Source organism: Scleropages formosus, chromosome 12, assembly GCF_900964775.1.
Source record: "Scleropages formosus chromosome 12, fSclFor1.1, whole genome shotgun sequence".
Lineage (NCBI taxonomy): Eukaryota > Metazoa > Chordata > Actinopteri > Osteoglossiformes > Osteoglossidae > Scleropages > Scleropages formosus.
In genome coordinates, this window is record NC_041817.1 from 16,963,887 (window position 1) to 16,987,670 (window position 23,784).

Genomic DNA, 23,784 nt, shown 5'->3' on the forward strand with positions numbered 1-23,784 from the left:
CCTGGCTACCAGGTCAGCCAGTGCATGTACTAAGTGTTTTCTTCTCTAACTTCTTCATCATGACGCCACAGATGCATGAGCCGTGTCTGCCTGCCTCCTGCAGTGATTAATTCTTACAGATATGCCAAGAACCTCCCCTCCCAGACATGCACCAGAGGCCTCAGTGACTTCACATTTTCTCTTCCATTTACATGATTCATCTGCTTTCTGCTTATTAATAAGGAGGTTAAAAAGATGTGTTTTGAAGAAAAACAAATACAACACTTTCAATGTGTTGCTTAGACACTTGAACAGGTTGCTGCATCGACTGTTGCAGACTCACTGACTGCACAGTGGCAGTGTTTATGAGGAGTTCAGATAGCATTTTACAGGCTGCCTGACACCACCACATTACCTGCCACTTATGGATACCTGTGATCATGGCTAACCAAGTGACCCACCACAGAGAGCTGGTATTGCACTGTAGCAGAGAACTAGAACAGGGTGAAAATACAACAGCTCACATCTACAGGACTGAGTTACAATGCAGCAGTACTGAGGGCATGTAATTAAAGAATATTACATAAATTATATATTATTACTATTTCTTCATTTAGCTGATGCTTCTGACTTAGTGTGAAGTTTGTACAGTAAGCCACTTACATTTACCCATACATTACAAACATCTATAAGTTCAAGCAATTTCTGTAAATTAAAGGAACTATCATTCCGTAAATGGATTCTCTGACACTTTAACTTTCATTATACAATATCTACATGCCACATTAACCTAATGAAATTAGTGGAGTGTTTCATTCAGTGTCTTGGACTGCTGAAGCAGCCACACTACAGTGTGAAGTGTGAGGCCACTGCAAAGGTTATTTTTGATAAAAGCCCACATGAACCACAGGTTTGTTCTTGTTTGTCATGTCTTGCAGACAAACACATGCAAAGATTCTGCTTCCAGAAATTCAGCAGGCCTGCCTCAGAGTCTAAATTCCAAGTTCTTTCAAACAACCTTGAGCTTTGGTCTCACCACAGCCGTCTCTGCCTCTAGCTGAAGGGTGGAAAGGATGATGGCCGGTCAGTTAGTCACAGGACAGCTGTGGCAAGCCACTTACGCAGTTGCAGGAAATGACATTGTGCCATTCATTGTCCCACTTATAACTTCAACTCCTCCTGACTGCCTGAGGTCTCTGTGACACACCATGAGTAAGAGTTCAGCTTAATGCTCCAACTCTGGGATGAGGAAAGAGAAGGTGCAAAGTAGACTTGCTCAGGAAAAAACATTTCTTTCTCCGTTCCAGTTAGGAATGATCTCATATGATAGTCCATCCATGACTCTTGGTCTCAGAGTGAAACTGTTCACTTCACAGCTGGTGCTTTGTGGAACATCTCACATATCACCACCATTACCATAACCACCATAACCAACATTAACATGCTGTGATGGAGACATTGAGATAATTCTTACTTGTGAAGCGATACAACAAGCAAATACAAAACAGAGATTCAGGGCAGACACACAGAACAAAAAAGACCACGGCAAGAATCATAAAGTGAAGCTGACCCTTGAACTAGAGTTACTTGTGGAGTATTACCTACATGCCATATCAAGCTCATTGAGAACCCAGAGTCAAGTTATACACTCGTGTAAGGACAAGGTTAGAGGCCCTCAAAATAATCACAAAATTTAAAATCACAAAAACTTTAGGGCCTCAGCAAATGAAAGTCTCTGACCAAATCAAAAACACAATTGTGTTTAAGTACAGAATGTAAGGTACTTTTAAGAGGCAATGGTTAGTCTGAGACCATATTAAAAGGAACACCGGTCCAACATGTCTCCACTTAGAAACAGAAGCACACAGTGCTACTCTTATGAAGTGCTGGCTACAATACAACCTAAAGAAGTGAAATAACCTTAGCACATCAAGACCTACTACCACAAGTCAAGCTTTTGTACTGCAGGTGAAAACCATCTTTGGCCATCAAGGAATTTCCCCACCCTTTGCTTATCCACTTGCTGTCACTATTTACCATGTGCTGATAGATTGCAGTGAAACAGAACACATACTGTAAGCATGACACGCCATGTTGTTCCATACACTAGAAAAACAATATTCCAACAAAAAACACACCATAATGAAGACAGAACATTACACATTTAAAACAAAATAATAATAAACTAAGTGTAATATTAGAAATTTAAAATAACATTAAAAAAATAATAGAGTAAGAAATGGCTTTTTAATATTTTACATTTAGCACTGTTTATTGGGAGAAATACATTGCTGGCCCTAGATTTCAGGAACCCAGTAAAACATGTCTAAAGGACAGAGTGCACAGGGCTGAAAGCTGAGTTAGCAATGAAATGGTGAGGAACAAAAATTATGCCAGCGACAGAGATAATGCTGTACTTTTCTGGGAAGCGCTACACATATTTTTATTCACAAATCTAAAAAGCAATAGCAGAAACATAAGCACTTATGGAAACATTCAGATAAGACAATTTCAGAGTAATTTGTCCTTCTGTTGTTGGGTGGCAACAAACATGTTCAGTATAATGTGGAATCACTGCCCTTTGTTTATTGTGAAAGCATTTCAAGAACACTTTCCAAATAATTAAAAAGTAAGGATAACAAAAACCAACAGAGAGATGCCACTTTGAGACCATTTATAGAATTTATAGTGGATTTTAGCGAAGTCACGTCAAACTAGCAAGCTGACACACGAGGCATTGACGCTGTGAAGCTGGACTGCTGCAGATCAAGCAAATTTGAAGTGTTACAAGAGGAACCTACAATGGATGAACATGTTGATTTTTCACTACAAATACTTCAATCACAGTGTCTCATTTACCATATAACAGCTCCCACTAAATTTGTGGAACAGTGTTTCTCAATGTATAACTGCAGCTGTTACAAAACCCTTGTGAATAATTCATCTGCAAAGGTACAGAAGGGCTTAATGTGCAGGTTTCTATTCATACTAACAGTTTCTCAAAACCAGCAGCACCGAACAAATGGATAAATACAAACAAGCAAATGAACCAGTGTATCTTTTAATGATTCAGCCCATTAGTCCTTGTTTGTGTTTGGCGTTCGGAGTCAGTTTAATCCTGCGTATGTGTATAATACCATATCCACAGCTTCAGCACTCTGCTCTCCTTCCTTGACAGAGTGTGATTTCCTCCAAACTTGCAGGCAAAGTTATTGATCGCAAACAAAAGAAGACTAGGTGCGTTTGTGTAGTGCTGATCCCTGGTATTTATGCACATCTGAAATATGAAATAAATAAAGGAAACAGTGCTTTCTGCATCTAGGTCAATCCCTCCTGTGTGATGTTTTCATAAGCAAATCGGCCAGGTAAAGAACTCTGCTCAGCCCTCGCTGTGAGGATTTTGGTTCATTGTTATGGAGTTTGCTGCAAGCACTTCTTCTGAGATTCCTGTTTGTTCAGTGGTGAAAAGTGAGATTGAAAAACATCTCCTATCCCACCTGCTCTTTACATAAACATAATGAAAACAGAGCACTGACATCAGTGGTTGAGTTGTTTACTCCTGTAAGTTCCAACAGACTTTCCTTGAGGTTAACGCAAAATAAATAGATAAATAAATAAAATCAATCAATCAATCACACATTGAATAGCAGTAGCATTCACACCGCCATGCGTGTTTCTCAGACATGTGGTTATCAAAGAGTTTGTGTAAAAGACATTTAAATTAATGGTGACAAGACTTTACCATGGTGATGCACTGAGAGGAATTGAAGACATTTAAAATAATCCTCTTGTGGTCATTTTCTTCATCACAGAAGAGCAAAAACATGCAAAAACAATCTAAGCTTTCAGAAGGCAGTACACACCTCTAAACAAAGCAATCTGCTCCTGACAGCACTGAACAATGAACAGACCTAGGGGGATGCACTATGCTCTGCCTCACATTTTCACTGAAAAACAACAGAAATACAGCACAGGCCTTTATCTAATATTGCAGGCATTTCCTGTCACCTTCCAAGGGCCTCAAGCACTGGGCCACACACCTTCTAAAGCGAAGTGTTTGGCCTGTTGCTTGGGGTGGACAATCAGCCGGGATTTGGGAATGTGAAGGAGAATGTAATGAGACCTCAGGCCTGGACATCCAAGCAGAGAAATGTACTATAAACAAAAAATGAATCTGAGGGGTGTGATGTGAGTGGATGGTATGGATTAAGGTAGGATGGGGTAACCGCTGTGTCATGACTCCATGTCAACAATGAAGGGTTGCCACCTACCCGGTGAGGGTCATAGTCCAGGACCCGGCGCCGGGACTCTAGCTCTTCGTAGGGGGGTGCTGCTCCCTCTCGGCGGGCCTGGTGATATTCCCTCCTCAGCTGCTGTATCCGGTCCACATTGCTGCACACAGAAATAACAGTTCATTTACCTGGGAAGCTGTTTTAGTTACTCGGCACTCTAAAATCCCATCTGTGTTACAAGAACAACATTCAGATTCAGTTTCTGCTGATCTGAAGCTGAAAACCCAGAGACATCCAAAAAAAAGTCTAGAAGCAAGAAGCTGACACTGAGTTCATAACAATGAACAATTTACCATTAAAGCTGTGGTATCTAGCTATGTTACCTATCTGTTGCTGTTATCTTGATGCCTAAACAGCAAATGCAATCAGCCGTAGTTAGCGTTAGTTTATGGACATCAGCTCTTTATGCTTTACCCAAAGAATTTCCTACTAACACGTTTCATTACATCCAGCAGAACTTGTTCTGATTTCCAATCAAATAAAAAGAAAGAGGGGGCACAGTGGCGCAGTGGGTTTGGTTGGCTGCTCTGTGGTGGGTCTGGGGTTCGAGGCCTGCTTGGGGTGCCTTGAGATGGACTGATGTCCTGTCCTTGGTGTGTCCCGTCCCCCTCCAGCCTTTCACCCTGTGTTGCTGGGTTAGGCTCTGGCTCACTGTGTGTGCGCGCGTGTGCGTAAAAAGAAAGAAAAAAAATGAATATTGGAAGAAGAGCTGTTCTACATCATCTGAAATGTGTGGCATTTGAAAAAGGAGTGAACATCATCAATAATGTACAGAAATAATAAGGTAAGATGGCAGAAATCTTTCCCAGGCCACACCCAGTTTTTCCTGTTAAAAAACCACAACTTTTGTATCAAGCTCCTGAAGTAGACTCCACCTGACAGACATGGCATTTAGAAGGCAGTAGTAGAAGTGGAGCGAAACCTTAAAAGGTGAGTTAAAATCTCCGAGTACGTAAACATGCCAACAGCTGAAACACAGCTTGACACTGTTAAATCTTACAGAGGAAGAAAAGGCCAACTACAACTTGCTCATATCCATAACTTGACTGACATTAAACTACAGACTGCTGGTCCACCAGGCCTTGCTAAGATGCAGAGACACGCAAACAAAAACAAAGCACCTCTGGAATGGACCCTAAAGTTTCACATGGACGCATCTCATCGTGACGTTAGTCATTCAGAAAAGTCGTGCTGTTTTCTTTACCTCAGAAGAAGTGAGTGTGTGCGGGATGTGTGTGTAAAACAGTAGGGAAGAAACTCGCTGTGGTTAAATCAGGATTATGCTGAAACACCGATACCAGATTATTCAAGGGGGGCAGTGCCCTCCCATGTTCTTCCACCTTGTGTGTGTCATGGCACCTCATATAGAAACAGTGAAAGGTGTCCAGCTACAATGGACAATACTCAATATGCTATCTGGGTGTTGTGGGGCCATAAAAACAAAGGTTTCTATGGGTCTTGAATATGAATGTTTATAAATACCTGCATGCTCCTGTCTAACTTGAGTGATACTTCATATAGAGTAAAACAGAAATAAAATAAAGCCAGGGACCTGCAGTATGCCATATTTCATCCAGGCTGGAACACATACGCTACCATTTTCTTTTTTCCTCCCTTGAACTGCAAATGGAAAATATCTGCTGCTATTTCTTAACAGTGAAAATGAAATAACTCACGATTCAACACAAATTCCCTTTAATTCCACTAAAGACACAGCAAGCAGATTCGTATTTAAATAGGGTACTTGGTCCTTTCCGTGGCTCAGAGCTGCCATTCTTGCCTAATCTTCTACACATATCCTGAGGCAGACTCACTCAGAAAGCTCTTGGCGAGCGTCAGGTTCAACAACAGCAGCAACAACAAAAAATTACCATGTTTTTTTCCTAATCGTGTTAAGGAGATGCATAAGTGCCAAGCATACCAGAGGGATTAAATGGTGGGAACTGGCCTGTACTCTCCAATCCATTGGTTTATGAGACATGCAGGAAAGAGAGAAAGGGGGCATTGCTCACAGTACAGTATACTGAGTGGTCCAGGAAGAGCTATAACAGGAAACTCACTCTTTCACAAGAAGGTTTACACACCTTGTGGAATACTACCTCCACACCAACACTGGACTAAGATGCAAACGCATGCTATTGAGAATGGCAACAATCATCCTATTCATTACATAAAGAAAAAAAAGGAGTTGCAGAAACAGGGGGAAGGAAGGAAGTTGTAGAAGTTAAAGAGAGAGACATATTTCAAAAGTGTATCAAGCAGCAGTTATTACTTTGTACAACCAGAAACCCCTGTTCTACTGTACAATTGTCTATACAGACTTTTGTAGTCAATGGCTCATCACAAAACTACTCTACAGAGAAGTAAAGACAACTGACAATTCTTGCTTAGGACTCTGTCTCTCCATATCAGAGGTGAACTTCTCCCTTCTCTCATGACAAACTTGAAAATGATAGTTAAAATCCCCCAACACATTAATACTAGCCTCATCTACACTCAGACACTTCACTCTCTTACCCTCCTGCTCTCATCTCCCTGACCCCCCAACTGCCCTAACTCACCCCCCACCCCAGGCCACAGCAGCTGGTGCAGAACATGCCGAGTGTAATATCGTTTCAGAAATCCATTAGCCAATCCTGAGGAACATAATTAGAGCTGCCATTTTGATTGAGCGCACATCTTGCTGTCGAAATGAATAACACTATCAATGTTTAATTAGGATCTTATGAAGCCTGTAGTGCCAAGCTCAATCACACATGCCTGCCCAAGGCACACGCAGTCATGGAGCCACAGAGGGTGTTGGATGGGGAGAGGCCAATTTGCACTCAGAGACCAGGGGGCACCATGATCCCAGAAGTAGGGAGAGAAAGACAGTAGGCAACAAATGAGTCCCTGCTGTGGCACTCCAATACATAGCCACTTTATATTGACCATGCATCTGATAAAGGATATGTACAGAATAATTAGTCTACAATTGTGAAAATGTAAGTCACTCTTTTGATGCTCCACTGATGCAAAGTAACAGGACATCCGGAGACTCAATAATACAGGGAAATGTTATCAGTGCTGATATGTTAGAACAGTTTTGAGGATGCAGCCAGCTCCTTGTGCAATGCAGCAAAAATGACTGTGGCACACAGCCACATCTATGACACACTGACACGATGCACAACGTGATGGCACGATCCATCACACCACTCAGACCTGGCAACCTGTCTTGGTTAAAGATAGCGAACAACGCTGACATGTCCGAGGTGAGAAGGAACCAGATGTCACAGTGACCTTTATCTCAAAACACTGGACATTTTCTCCTCTACCCTAGAACATCTTGACATGTGAGAAATGGGTACCCATATCTGCCTGGAGTATTGTACAGATGTTACCTAAAGCATATTTATTAATCTCATTCATTGAAATAATTCTAAGTCATAGAAAGCAAGTCGTGTGGCATGTCACATTCTCCTGAGAAGTGTGAGAGCTGAGTTCGTGCATGTATAAGTGAACTTGGCTGTCTGATTCCTGTGCCTGTCTACGGGACTCTTTGAGCTGTTAAGTGACATATCACCACAACACCGTCAATCAAGATGAGGCTAACTACAAGGTCTGACAGAGATAATATCAGCAAACCTGCAAACTGCTGCCAGGTGAGACTGTATGAGCCTGCTAGACCATGAAGTAGCACTTAAACCAGGCTCACATATTTAGAAATTGAGTTAAAGAGGGTCGAGGGAGTCAGCTAAAAAAGAAAAAAAAAAGAAAGAGTCTAACACGGCCTCCCTGGGAGTTTGAGAAACGTGAGGAGCTCCTCCCTTTCCTTCCTTTTTTTCTTTCCTCTCCTCCCCTTTTTAAATTTTCTTCCCAAACAAAATGTCCCTGGATGGGTGACATTTTCTCAAATTAAATTTGACAACAAGAGACAGCCAATTTTGACAGCTGGTTGCTTGGCATTCCTAAATGGAAATGACACCTCTTTCTGAACGTCATTCGTAATTTGGGAAATAATGATAACGACTTTGGCTGGCATAACATTATTTCGGCTGACCGCCTGCATGTTCTTTTCCTTTTGTGCATTTGACAGGCTTGTGAAAACACACTACAGTTGTTTGCGCACAGAATGAATATACACAGATTGCACGCAGAGTTTCTATACCACCCTAATGAGGCATACATATGGAAACACACATACAAAGAAACACATGAAAATACAAATACTTACAAAAAGACATGAAGAATCTTCTTTCATATACATAACCTAGTTTAATAAATTAAAATCTCATTACTTAAAACACATACAGAAGGAAACACAAATTAATAAGGAAACACAAATTAATCGCTTTCTTATTCTGTCAGTCTCTCTTGTGAGTTCAACTGAATTCTTGAATGAAAGAAGAGCAAAGCTCCAGGCTCCAGAACATGAGAAATATGTTGATAATGATACTAGTCAGAGCACACATACTATTTGCCCCAGCAGCCAGTGAAACCTACATCACTGGTTGGCTCAAGACTGAGACCTTTCTGCTGCTGCAGGGTTTCTGCACATGCTAGGAAGACTCGTTGCTAGGCTACTAAATGCTAAAGTTACAGAAAATAATGTATGAGAGAAGTGTGTGGGTGTGTGTTGTGACAATATCTGCATGAATGAGCTTGTGTGTTAGGTTGCATGTTCCGTGTGAAAGTAATTAACAGATCTCGATGGTATAAGAATCACAAGCAAAATGCTGAAAATCGGAGAAAGATGGGAAAGAAGAAGGAAAATAAAAAACAAAAAGCAAACAGTAGAAAGAACAGTGCAGGAGAGCAGGTGAGATGGGGTGGGTGTGCTGGGACGACTAAGGAGAGCTACCTGCAGGCGTACGAACGGACTGAAGCAGCTTCCTTTAAAGCCCAATCAGGCCCGAGGACGGCTGACTCATTAACAGGGAGAGAAGCACTCCACTGCTTACCTGAGCAACACTAAAAGCTTTTCTCTTCTCTCTGTTCATTTATATAATTATTTCTCTGCCAAGGGAGTGAAATGGGAAGCAGGAGAAAACGGAGGGTGCGAGGATGGGGGCACTCCATAAAAACTGAGGCAAAAAAGATGTCTCCCCCTTCCTGTACAAGCTTTTCATAATTACATATTCATCAAGCCTAAGAATGATTCTGGCAAACATGCATGACCCATAGATAGGAAGAAGCACTGGGCAAACTTGTTAGCTCAAAAGCAGCCTTCAGCTTATTGTTTGGGTGCAGCCACAGAAGGGGATGTAGCGTGGGGTGCACCTGCTGCCCACTGCTTGCTCTCTCCTTCTCTCCGCTTCCCCTTTCCTCTTTCCTCCTTTTTGATCTCTCTCAGGAATGCTTAGGGGGCCATGGTTGTTATAGTAACTCTCAAAGAAGAATGGGGTGGACCTCTTCAGGGTTGAAGGAGCCACTCTCGGCTGTGGAACCATGGCTCTTCAGCGTGCAGGGCAGGGAGGACACAACCATGGACCCCCACCCCCATAATGCTCAAGTGGCTGCCTTGCTTCATCCAAGCTGAGGCCTCACAGTCACAGCTTAGCCTCTTCTCTCACCCCCAGAATGAGACAGAAGCAACAAGGTCAAGGGAGGGGTTTGGATCTTGACAATAAAAAGGGACAGAAAACAGAGTGGTTTATAGGGTGTGTCTGGTAGAAGGAGAAGTGCAGGAGGTGTATAATAAAATGCTACAGCTATGTCTATGTCACTGCTAAATGCTGCCCCACACTCTTGGAAGACATGTAATTGTGTAAAAATACCCCTGTAGTCTGTTGAGTGTTAGGAACCATCTTGCTCCATTCGGCTTGTCCCCAGGCTCTCTTCACTCAGCCGTCATTAGTACCGCTCGCACTTCAGACATCACAAAACTCAGCCTGTCAGCTTTCTGCAAGCCAAATAAAGTCGTTCTGATAGCTCTTTACTCTAGTTAACACACATTAGTCACTCGCCATGTACCAAATATCAAGCAGAATAAAGGGCAGCGTGGTCAATCAGCTGAGGAGAACGGGAAGGCAGATGAGGAACACTGTGGCGATTAACTACTCTGCTAAACTCCCAAAGAGATGAGACACTTTGTCGAGTGGCCTTTTCAGATGTGGCGAGCGGCAGACTTGCTTTTTAATTGCTTCACTCTCCAAATAACTGGGCCTCTGCAACAAGGCTCCCAATGCCTGGCTTTAAATCACACATGCGGTGCCCCACTCCTCCCTTCACAGACTCCTCTGGTGACACAGCTAAAATGACAGGCCACCAATACTAGTGATCGAAGCTGGTGGCACAGGCACACTGCAGTGCGGCAGGCGTTTAGTACACAATGAACAAAGACTCTACTGAAAGCTATGCTGTTAAGACCAGCTCAGCATTACCCAACCTGCTGTCCCTATATTCACTTTAACGTGTTGAGCTTCAGGTAGACTGAAACATTCATAAGGTAGATACTACACCTGTTTTTATTATGACTTATTACACACTACTCCCTTCATCTTGCTCAGTGTGACTAACCAAGGTGGTTCAGATTAGGTCCTTTTCCTAGGGATATGACAATTGTTGCCATTCGTTCAAGCTGAATAAACTACAGGTGGCTGTGATGATGCTTCCAACCAGAGACCTCAGAGTGACAATAAGAATAAACAGTAACTTCAGAGATTCACTGCCATCTACATATTCTCTGCAACCCATTATAACTCACAAGGATAATTGTTTTACTGCTCCTCTGTGAGAAAAACAATGGCATATTTTCTTCTAGGTTAAATTTCCTTTACTTGCTTGTAACCCTGCTGAGCCAATTGCACCTTTCTTACAGAAAACAAAGTGACCTTTCATAAAGGTGATGCAGAACACCTGACACTGACACTTGAGTGCAGTTCACTTCAGTTCATTATGTTGCCGTTTGTTCCAGTGGGCTGCCTGTTTCTGCACTGCAAGTATTGCCCCTTTGGGGTAATGTAGCATTCTCCTCCTTTCGAGGGGGCTCTGTTTACATTAAGAGGGTGGCAACAGAAGCGTTAAAGCAGAAATATTCAATTTTTAAAGATTTTAATTAAAGACATCAGGGATGTGGTTTGTGTTTGTCGTGAAGCACATCCTGAACTAATCGTCTCTTTAATCAAAGGCAGCAACAGGAACGTGGGTGTCATGAAGGCCTAGGGAAAGCAGGGTGGTGGGTGTGTGTGATGAACGACTCCCTGGGTCTCAGCTCAGTTCACTTAACAGTGCAACTTCAACACTGATACTTCCACAATACTAGAAGCTTAGAACAGCATTACTGTGTTTGTGGATATTTCAGATTACAAATCAAAAACCGCATTATGTGTTTTGATATCAGTGTGTGCTTCTAAATTTACATGACTGATTGCAAACGGGGATAAAAAAAAAAGTAGTTAAAATTGTCTGTGTTTGAGTGTGTCCACACGAGTCGGTGCGTTTCTGTGATTGTATGTGTGAACACGAATCTGTGTGTATGTGTGTAGAGGCATGAATCTGAGTGGATAAGCATCTAACCTGTCGGCGAGCTGTGGAGGGGGTCTCTGCTTGTTGACTTTGGCATACAGCCCATTGAGGGGGTCCTCAGTAGATGGCTCCCTGCTGTGAGAGATGCCAGGTGGGAGCAGTCTGGGGGATGGTGTACGGTTCTTGTGGGGTGACTGGCTGCGTGCTGGTGGATCCCGAAAGTTGCTGATGCGTGCATAGTTTGGGTCTGCGTCATCATCTTCCATGTCAGGCGCAGGAAAGCGATGAGCCTGGCGGTCCCGCAGCTCCAGATGCTTGGCCTCGATCCTGCCACCAAGAGAGAATCTGTGTCACACAGCTCTCAGCAGCCAGTCTTTCCCACCACAAACTGGGAGGTACAGGTGATCAAACCAGCATACAGAAAACAGACTGGTCAGTTCATGAGATATAAAAAGGGAAATAACTAATTCTAACTAATAACTGATAACACTATATAGAGTTCACTGGAAGTCGCTTTGGAGAAAAGCGTCTGCTAAATAAATAAATGTAGATGTAAATAAATGTAAATTCTAGAGGACCAGTGTAAAGTGCCTGTCATAGTTATGTCACCACGGAATTAAATCAAACTGGAGGAGGAGAGCATCTTTTCTTGTTGTCTTGCCTGGGATATTTACAAAAATTAAGATTCTCGCTTCACTGAAACAACTTTCAGGCAATTACCTCTCTCCTGGATCAGGTGTCATCCAGTGACTCACAGAATATGATTGAGACTGATTTCTAAAACCTCTTGGAATTTTTCAGTTACAAGGATGCTTTGCAAATAAGAAATAACAGTGGCAAAATGGGCATCAGTAACTTGTAGCTGTCCCTTGGAACAGGCAGTCCATACTGAACTAAGTTGTAGTGTAAGACGTTAACGTTCTTCTATAGCAAACTGACAAGCCCTGCCTGCACTGAGAGATACTGTGTTTCCTTGTAGGAGACAGTTTACTAAAACCCTGTGAAGATTTATCCACTCACTATTGAAATCAATAGGAAAATGACCACTACTGAATATCTACAGTACCCAATATCTACACTTATCGTCTGGAAAGGAGTTCTCTGCTGAAATCCCCATTTTAAAGCCTGGATGGACAGAGGGGAGTGATTAATCTAGCTAATTGCTTAATTAAGCCCTGTGAGCAGAGGTAAGAGCCTGAAATGATGCCTCTGAGTGAAAAGGATAATTGAAAATCCTGGCTCGTCCATGAGACAGAATTATCCATCTACAGCACCAGCAGGAAGCTAGGTTGGGGAATAAAACTGGGCCCACATGAAATTTCTCAACAACAGTGTAAGAAGCATCATGTTCTCTATCAAACACAGAGGAAGAGGAAAATTTCCCAGATGAAGGATTTACTAAACAGTGAGTTGTGTGGAAGAGCCTAGGACTCATTGCACATGTGGACATGGGTTTGGCTTTACCTTTCCCTCTCATCCTTCATCTTCTCAAGCTCCTCCTCACTCAGCACCTCGGGCTTCTGCTTCTGCACAGTGGCTTTGCTATCCATCTTGCTCTTCTCCTCTTTCTTCTTACCAAACCTGATTAAATACAAACAGAACACAAGGGCCATGAAGACACAGACAGCACTTCAGCTGCTGAATGTCCATACCTAATGACAATGGAAAATTTATAAACAACAACAATGGCTTTCATTATCAGTGTAATGGTAAACAGGGCAAATGAGCATTTGTGAAGGATAAATGCTAATTAACAACTAAAAGAGCAACCTATGCCCAAAAAAAAAAAAAAAAAAACGGCTTGGCAAACTCTGTTCCTTGAGCGTCAGTCACACTTTTGCACATCAGCAACGAGAACAGACCTGGCAAGACCTTCATTAGAATGAATGTGATGCAGAATGATCTCTCAAGTGTGCTGTACCACAGTCAAGGAAATATAACCAGCCTCTCACCTTCCCTGTCAACGCATTCGACAGCTTGGCCCTCACAGCCTGATGGCAATACCTTAACACCGGTGTCAACTTTCATCATGAGACCATTCCCACAGACAGCTAACATTGAAAGATTAGTTTCAAAGGAGTGCTGGTGAAGAAACAAATGATATAATGTCCTGTAAATGGAAGCATTACCATCACTAATTTAATGAGGTCAATATATAAAGGATTAAAACCAAAATCAGACAAAACAAATCACAATTTAGAAAACTGACACCTCAAGGCACATTCCTGCTTAATATTCCAAGCATATTTCTAGCTCCAGGCCAGAACAGGAAACCAAATGTGGAGAAACATGTTGGCATGCTCATGGTGCTTATGGGGCCACAGTGCATCAAAAAGACTCAAAGCTCCAGTACTGGGAGCACTGGAAGCACTTACTAAATGCTCTTTGGATCAGCGCGGGCAGGCAAGTTCAAGAGGTATCTTTTTTCATGATCAAGCGCATTAAGGTGACGGAAAACAAGGGGCCACAAATGCAATCTCCAAGAAATGCATATCATTTTAAGTCTGATCAGACAAAACATGGACACTTCATCTTATGAAAAGTGTTTGTCATCTTTAAGTGTTGAATATCATGTACAAGAACCAATATGGTAGAGACTCGGTTGAGAAAAAAAAAAAGAGAAAAGCGAGAAAGAGACAAAGTGGGATGGGGCATGGGGGGTTAATACCGTGCTTCATTAAGATACTGCTCCAGACTGCGAATGTATGTCATTCTATCTCCATGCATTCTATTCTTTGTTCCTCTCTGACGCAAACAGAAGGAATTCCATCTTTCCCTGATCTCCAATGGACATCGACTGAAGAAAGAAGCTTTACAGTTCAATACTACAAAAAAACCCCCAAAGAAATCACTTCACATTTCTTTGGACTAATGCAAGAATCCAAACAAGGAACCTTAGTAATATTGTGTTGCAGGTAGAGCCACTTAAATAAAAGCAATTTTTGAAAAATGGGGAAAGCAGCAGACAGAGATGGACATGATGAAGGAGAAGACAGAGGAAGGGGTATATGATTTCTGTCTGGTAAACCCCATACAGAAAAACCCCCAGCCATCCCAAACATGAGGAACAAGAGGATGAAGCAGGAGATGGCCAAGTACTCCTCTCAGATGTCAGTATCAGGAAGTGTCACAAGCCCAAGCAATCATACGTTGCATCTTTGTCAACAGTGGGTATATACAGTACACAGAACACTACTAACATAGTGTTGACAGAACCTTCAGCCACATGTGCACATAGAACCATTTTCTGGACTGTCACAAACTGTTCCTTCACACATATGGATAGGACCATTCTCTCTACATCATAGAACCTTCATATATCTATAAATCCTGCTGCACAGTAACCAGAAACTTAAAGAAGTTGCCATTGAATTAATTCATCTTATGCACTGTACCTGAATATATCTAAGAGAGATTTATCCAACTTTATCCTACACTCACTCTTAATGAGTCACAGGTACCCTATTCAGGTGACAGTGCTTCATGCATAAACCCTGACTGAAAAGTACAGTATTTGGTATGATTTATTTTTAAATCCAACCCACCTCTCTTCCTCCCTTGACTTGCCTTGAAAACCACGCGAGTGGTCGCTATGGGTCATGTTTGACTCTGCACCTTGCATACATTTTTAAATCTATATATTGTAGGTCCTTACTGAAGTAATGAAACCAACAAACTGATGAGCTGTACAGCACCTGAAGCTCACACAGAATGTGCACATTTATTAATTTAGCATTCTGAAGTTTGGAAGCACCCAGAAATTAGTTTTTTAAATAATTGATCCTTTTATCAAGGTACTGTTAAATTAATTTAAAAACATAGCCAAGATATCTAATGTAATGCACAAACTGTATTCTTGAGATGTATATCACTTTGGAGAAAAGCATCTGCTAAATGAATAAATGTAAATGTAATGTAATTATCATTACTAATGTTGCAAATGGTTACTGTGTAATGCATCAGAAATGCAAGTTTCTTCTTAATGCCAAGAAACTGAAGATTTTGTACAAAGGTGTCAACTACTGTGTTGAGAGAATGGGCAAACAGGGCAGGACAACGATCCGAAGCAAACTTCTAAGAGATGCAAAACCTATTTGGTGAAAAAACAGGAAGACAATGCTATCAATTTCTGTCAAAAACATGAACATTTCTGGGTGATTCCAAACTTCTTCATGCTAGCGTATTTTTACTTGGAAAAAAAACTGTTTACAAATACATTCAGTTTTATTATTTCAGTGACAAGCGATAGATACATGCATCTGGTATTGAGGGGCCAAAAAGAAACATCCAAAACAGTATTCAGAGGAGTAAGAGACAAATACTGGGGAAACCGGTTTGCGTGAACATTTTGGAGAAATACATTTACATTAATTCATTTAGCAGATGCTTTTCTCCAAAGCGACATACATCTCAGAGAAAACAGAATGTGTACATTACATTAGGAGAAAGAGAGACATAGCTGCGGACATATGATTCTTCCACTTTATGCACCGATGTTCATATATCCTCTCACCTCTCCTTGTTACATCGATGCCATGATATGCTGTATGACTGATATCCAATCACAACCAGTGACAATTGGTCTGAGCCCACAACAGCCAACGGATGGTAATTTATACATACTATGGTAACATAGAGAAGACTGGCTGCTAGAGGGGTACCTGATGCATAGAGATAAAAATGTTAATTGTAAGACCAGTTGATTTCCAGCCCAATTAAATGACTTTCTTGAAGCAGCATTACCTTAAAGGAGAATTCTAATACCAAGGTGAGGAAGGGAAAAATAGGATGTCAACAACTAATATGAAGGGAGCCTGTGAAAGTAGAGAATAACTTTAAAAGCAATAATTAGGCTGTTTTCTGGTGGCTGTTGCTGCTATAAACCAACTTTTTTGGCTTCAAACACCACCACACACAAAAACAGGAGAACTTATAAAATACAACCTTGGTCACTCAGGGAGAAACAGTCCAAGGATGCATCACTGTGGGTGAGATAGCAACAACCAACCATCCCTAGGGATGTTTCGTCTGGGTAGGACTTCAGCTGGCCCAGTCAAAACAAAATAGCCACATTCAAAAATGGGTTGTCTTTAATGTAAAAAAAACTTGCAACTTACCAAAATACTCCAAAGTAAAACTGTCATAAATTAAGTGCTGGGCAACAAGAACAACAACAGGAAACCCAGACTGCACTGTGGAAAATGTCTTCCTCAAATTACTGATATATGCCAGCAACCAGGATGGGACATGTAATCACTGTGCTCCATATTACCAGTCACAACAAACAGGAAAACACATTGAACATACAGGTCCAAGAAGACTGCGAAACTGCTACGAGACAAATGATGAGCTTTTTCGCATATACTCAGAGACAAGGAGCTCCACACCCAACAGAGGCCCACAGCTGTGCTGATTATTATATCAGCACACATTAAGCCATTTATCATGGCCGTTTGAGACACACTCCACTTTCCTAATTAGGAATACACACCACATATGGTGGGCATCTTAAATTACATTACTCGTTACTTTGCAGATGCTTGAATCCCAGGCAATTTACATAGTTTAATCCTCCTCCTCCTGACTTGTGCCCATTATTTATACAACTGGATGTGTACTGACCTTGCCCAAAAATAATGTCACCCTACTCTGCATTCTGCAATGTGCAACCTGTTTACCCACAACAACAGCTGATAATGTAACTGTTATGGCGTGAAGTTGTACTCTGGAGGCTGCTGGTTCAAGCCCTAGCCCCTGCTTACTGCGATGGTACCCTTGAGCAAGGCATTTACTCTGAAATGCTCCAGTAAAAAACCCAGCTGTGTAATAATACCATCATAATTCCCTGACAAATAAGAGTTCTACCACATTAATGTGCTCTCTGTGCACATCCAGGGGATGTCATGGTAAGTGGACATCCATTACTCCATGCAGGCAGAAAACACTATTTCTTCCACAGGGTGTAAAGAACAAGCTTAATCATACTTTACAGTTCACATAACAGATTAATCTTGAGAGGGGTCAAACAGACCAACGGAAAGCAAGAGAGTCAACGTTGCTGTAATATGCTGCAGGTTAGTAAGAGTTCTTGTGTCTGCAAACAATCTTGCTTTAACCTCAGAGCTGACTGCTTGCTCTGCGGCTTTCCTGAAGACGCCACTAAAAACAGAAGGGGAACGGAAGCAGGAACTGAGTCATGTTTTCATGGTCACAAATGAGCTATTATGCAGGAGCTGAGATACGGAATAGGCCCCGACACCTGCGAGCTGGAGAGGACCCTTACTGGTTTCATTATCCTTCACAGCGGCCGCTCCACGTTTATCAGGAGCTCCACCACGCAAGCTTAGAGAGGCTCAAACTGTGTATGAGAAAAGTGGACACTGTGGACTTGTCCCTCTGTGCTTTTGTCTTTGTGCTCTTCTATCAAGGGCCATTATAAGGTCCCGCAGCCTGGTGAGACTTGAACCAGGAAGGATGATGTCACCACCCTGACCCGTGTGATTGGCCTCTGATCCCAACAGACACTGTTTCCATGACTACATAATCAACAGTTGTAGGAGCTTCCTAAAAAGCTATACAAAACAGGAGCTCCAACAGCCTTCAGCTTGACACAATGAATATTCACCAGTTGGTTTAAGTTAAGCAAGTGTACTCAATATATTCTGACGTTATCAACTTAATTCCTTCAGCCTCCTGAGCACATTCAAAAGACTAGTTCAGAAGATGTCTGCTAAAGCAGTGCACGCACTTTTGTAAAATGATCATCAGTAGCATTAGTGATTTGTATAAAACCAAAAAATCCATTAAAAAGAGATGAATGCATAATACAATATATAATATATATAGTACATAAATTGTACTTTTGCTGAGATGTATGTTGCTTTGAACAAAAGTGTCTGCTAAATGAATAAATGTAAATATAAATGGACTGCCTCCTCTGATCGGTAGTGGTGTCCATTGTGGAGTAGAAGGGCATGTTAAAAAGGCCAATTAGCACTAACTGTGATGAATTCATTACCTGGTTTCTAGTGATCACAAGAAATGGCTTGCTGCACACTGAATATTCAGCAGGAAAGCAGAGAAGGAGTTGGTGGTGCACGCAGGACGGGTTCTTGGCTCAGGGGACCTGTCAGTGCGTCACACAAGCCTTCCAAACTCCCATCGTTCCTCCATTTCCTGCACTTATTCTTCAGCCTTGTTGAATCTGACAGGGATTCCCTTAGAGGGCATTTTAGGAAATAAACACCAGTTTTCATCACTGAGGCAGAGTGCAAACAGGGAGTATAAATATCCTTTCTGCTGTTAGCAGCTGCTTACAGTGCAGGTGGATTCACTAAAACCCAGAGTTACGAAACATTACTTATTCTCAGCAAACATGTGGAGTGTCTAAGTTTAGAAGGTGCCATGTGATTTTTACTGTGCACGTCTTGTTACTGCAGTAAGTAATGGAGGAAAAGAGTCTTTCACCTGAACAGTCTCACATGAATACATGACTGCTGTGGTGTTCTTGTTCCAGTTCTCTCAACCTAACACACACACACACACACACACACACACACACACACACACACACACACACACACACACACACACACACACAGACCTTCCATCACACCTTTAAATTTACTATAAAAGAGCGAAGAAGAGTTTGCCTCTATTCAAGAGAGAAAACTTTATCCATTGGCAAGATACCAACTGGAGACAAGAAAAGTATAAAACAGACAAAACAAAAGCTCTCATTAAAGTATGGTGCTGTCTCATACCATGAGTAGCTTAGGGAGATAAACAATGTTTCAGTTTCAGGGGAGGCCCTGAGCATTTATTCCCACAGCCCAAAATGTCCACAATAATTAGAGTGCCTTGAACCTAATGCTTGAACCTTAGTGGGGTATTGTAAGAGGTTACATGATCGCACATGCATGACAAACATGAGAAGCTGGTGTTTCACAACAGAAAGGGAGAACTTATAGCTGAAAGACAAATCTGAGGCCGGGGGGATTAATAGTAATTTCATCTCTTTTTGTGGATGCTTTTATTTGTGTCATTTACAGCATCCATTCCCTACCCTACATCATCACCTGGGAAAATTACTGAAATTATTTCTTTTCCTGCTTCTAGCTTCCTACTTCAGTCCAGCACTATACATTTTCATCAGTTCTATAGATAAAGGCTTTAAAAAAAACCCACTGCTCATCTTTCTCTCCTTGTTTGTGCACCTTTTGGTAGATATAGACCCTGAAGAAGCAGAATAAGACAGGGACTTCTGGCTCCACACAGCCAGTCCTCAGTGCATTAGGAAGATGAGGAGTGGCTGGTATGTGGAAGTGGATGCACGATGCTGAGAGTCACTATATGAAGGCGCTATATGATGCTCAGTTGATACTGTGACACTGATTCCATAGAGACATTCCTCCTTCACACTTGCTATAGCACGTGACCACATATATGATCACAGCAGAAATGATCACAGCAGTACTAACATATTAGACTGAAGGAAGTTCACTGGAGGTCTTACATGTGCATTTGCGTTTGTCATCATAATAATTTGTAGCTATACTGAAACTGGGTAATTCTTAGTAATACACAAGTCATACTGCCACACTTGTAGAGACCCTTAAATATAAGGTTACAGTTGAATGGGAAAACTGCAGGGTTGCAAAATTATTTATGGCTTCATAAAAAGTTCTTAGTGCTATTTGGTTACCTAGCTACCACAAAATACATATGTTCAGTATAGATAAGAAAGAAAGAAAATGACTAAGCTAATCTGACCAAAACTATTGACCTTACTAACACGAACAGCCTAACTGAAGAACAATAAGTGTACATTAAACATTAAACTGTAGGAGTATACAAGAGGCATTAAAAGTAAACTGAAAAGCCATACTACAGTAAAGCAATGATTACCTGTCTGCCAAAAAAACTGGAGCAGAGCTTCACCCCCTGATCTCTCACTGGCTGTGGACAGGTGACTGAGGAACCCAACTCCTTTCTTTTTTTTTTTAACTCACTGTTGAATGTGAATGTAGACATGATCACTCAAGAAGCTCACATACTGGAGTGTAAAACAGGAAAGTGACGCTATTTGGAAACGCTTTCTTTTCAGCGTGTATTCTTCCAGGCCTTTCAGCCCAGTTTTTGAGAGGTCACATGCTGTGTAACCAAATCTTATTCATAAAGCAAAAGGGGAAGGCTTACATGGAGAGAGAATCATTTGCGTAAGGTGCAGGTCTGGCCAAAAAAGGAAAAAAGGGGATAATACAAACTCCTGGACTAAGGGCAGGTGGAAAGACTGAGGAAATAAAAGCTTGGGGAGGAAATGGATGAGAAAAGCAGCACAGCTGCCTCCAGAGAAGAAAGAAATTGAACTGAAAGAGAAATGCAACAGTGCTAAGAGGGTTCTGAAGTGCTGCTCCTCTGAGTTGGGTACAGATGTCATTGCTTCTTCTAAAAATGCACATTTACCATTACATTGTTTTTCATGCATATACTTACACACTCCAATTCTCCCTTGCTCGCTCTCACGCACGTACTTAAATTTTTTCCGTATTTCTCACACACATACACACCGACCCAGACGGACACTCACACACACACACCACTTTGCCAATTAGCTGGAAAGCCCCTGACACGACAGACAGAGGGTGGGCAACATAAGTGATGTGTCCCACAGCAGCACTGAAGTCAGTAACAGCTCTCTTTCAAAGTAGACCTTCCCTCATAGCATGCTCCACCCACAAGATTTTTTTTTCTTGGATTTAATTCAATATTTATACATTATTTCTTTGGGTAAATCATTATATCACACTATAAAAATAGATTGATCGCTTCATAAAGCAACTACTGAACTCGGTGTCAAGCAAAAACTATTAATTGTTGGACCTATGCCTGCAATCAATCACTTTGCACATAAACAAAACTAATCATAATAATCATATAAAAACTTAAGCAGCAGACAAAAACTGAGCTGACTAACTTTTGAGGTATCATTCACATTACAAACCCACAAGGTGGAGAGGGAAAGCTACAGCTGTAATGTACCTCTACTGGTTGTATAATCCAGACAGAAACTTTTTAATCCAAACTGAAATGCAGATACAAGAAACTGTCTTTTTGGGGGCAAAAAGAGACAACAAAAGAGATTTCGAAGTGTGAGGAATTTGTGGAAATAATACCCTCAGGAGTCTTAATTACTAGAGCTAAGTGTGAAAATCTGAATAATTTCCTTCTTTGTTATTCACTGCCCAGTCACTTTTAAATAATAAACCATCTATCCACCCAAGGAAGATTTTTGTGGTCAGCAATGATGGAATCACACAGGGTGCACATCACAAGCTAGGAAAATGTGTCATTCATTTTAATTGTTAATCTGCTTTGCGCAGCAAATAGTTTTTCAACATGACACAGGTCGTTGCCATTCTCTTCTCATGCTTTCCCAGAAAAATACTCCCTGTGAATACAGTTGGCTCCCCACTTACACATTTTTGAGTAACAAACTTTTTGCCAGTAAACTTTTGAGAAGTATTTACCATTTATTTGTTTAATAAAATGAAAGCTAGCAACCTAATTCAAACTGTGCATCAACACATAGTGATTGCAAACAGTAAGCACTGTTTTAAGTTTTTCACGAGTGGAGAAGGTGAAATTAGAAGCAAACAGAAGATGAACAAGCTGTATGTTGATCCTACATATGCCAGTTTTGAGCCTCTCAGTGAAGAGCTGCTTCTCTGTCATTCTCCACCTCCATGCACAATCTCCAGCTCAGAGCTGAAGTGCAGTTGTCTGTGCTTCATGGTCAACAAGATACAACATACATTGTTTTTTAAACCTATTATTATGCTCCTTCTGGGTTTATTTATTAATTTCATGTGATGTATGGAGTATCACTGAGCTCTTCGTTGGGCTTTCTTTTACACACTGTGCCATAAGATACTCCTGCCAGAGGACTCAAACCACTTAGGCAAGCGCACAAGGCATTCTGTAACACCAAAAGGGGGGACTGTATATCTCCTCTCTATGCTCAACCTGCTAAAGGTACACAGAGAGAGATTGTCTGCTGTGACGTCGTTTCCATCGGACAAACCCTGCTGTTATCTCTTGACCCTTGGAGCTGTCCAGATTGCTTACATTTAAATTTTTTATTCATTTACATTTACTCATTTACCAGACTCTTCTCTCAAGTTATTCAACTCTTGTAGCAGTCAGTTCATCTAACACCACTGTTGTTGCTAGTGTACATTATGCAACTAGCTGCACATGGAACAAATGACAATCCCCATGCCAACATGGTTTCGCATTCAACTTAGGACCTTATTGGAAAAAACAAAAACTCTCTATACCAATTAAGCTCAAAAGTAGTGGACCAACTGTACTTAAGATGTTATACAGCAGGAAACAGAATAGACCGCCTGTGTCCTGACTGCACTGTTGACCTGGAAGTTCGAGACAGAAGGCTCATTGTTCCTGTGGACTCAAAGGGAGATGAAATTAGCTGTCCCAGTGCTCCTCTCTTGTGGTCATGAAAGGTGATTCAGGTGAGCAAGTCATGCCAATCACAGATGGATGTAAGGTGGCCACATCTTGCAAACTTGTCTAAAACCAGGAACCAGTAAAGGATTAAATTTGACCAACCTTAAAATGCGAGGGCAAGCTGAGGGGTTTGAACAGAAAGAACAGCACACTGAAGACCACTGACAGTAAAATTAGGGATGCTTGCATCTGTAAGTTAATATGGTAACTACTTACTGTTTATATTATTTCCCCTTTATTCTCCTCAGTTCTGCAAGGTGCTTAACCTTGCCATGGATGGAGTGCAAATAAATTTCTATTTAAGCCGATCATGGTATAATGGTCGAGGAATTTAATCTATGTTTTTACCCAAAACTCAATGAGAGTCATTTACAATGTAATTACATCCTGGTGCCCTTTAAGAATGAAAGGTTGGTCTTTAGCCTTTCATCTCTCAGTACAAACTTCACAAACCGTGAGCACCCAAATGGTTGGATCTGTGCTCTACCAGTCACCCAGACTACTTTCATCCAAACTCATGAGCATGAACTTCAAC

The 23,784-nt window shown here is 41.5% G+C and overlaps 1 protein-coding gene across 2 annotated transcripts in view; it reads right to left on the minus strand.

Moving 5' to 3' along the window:
• Nucleotides 1-23,784, minus strand: part of LOC108920701 (partitioning defective 3 homolog B-like) — a 164,763-nt gene that overhangs the window by 22,226 nt on the left and 118,753 nt on the right. For both annotated transcript variants that reach the window (XM_018729654.2, XM_018729656.2), the window contains exons 19-21: nt 13,185-13,301; nt 11,772-12,047; nt 4,251-4,371 (exon numbers count right to left, since the gene is read on the minus strand). In XM_018729654.2, the coding sequence (XP_018585170.1) occupies nt 4,251-4,371; nt 11,772-12,047; nt 13,185-13,301 (514 nt within the window). The remainder of the gene's footprint in view (nt 1-4,250; nt 4,372-11,771; nt 12,048-13,184; nt 13,302-23,784) is intronic.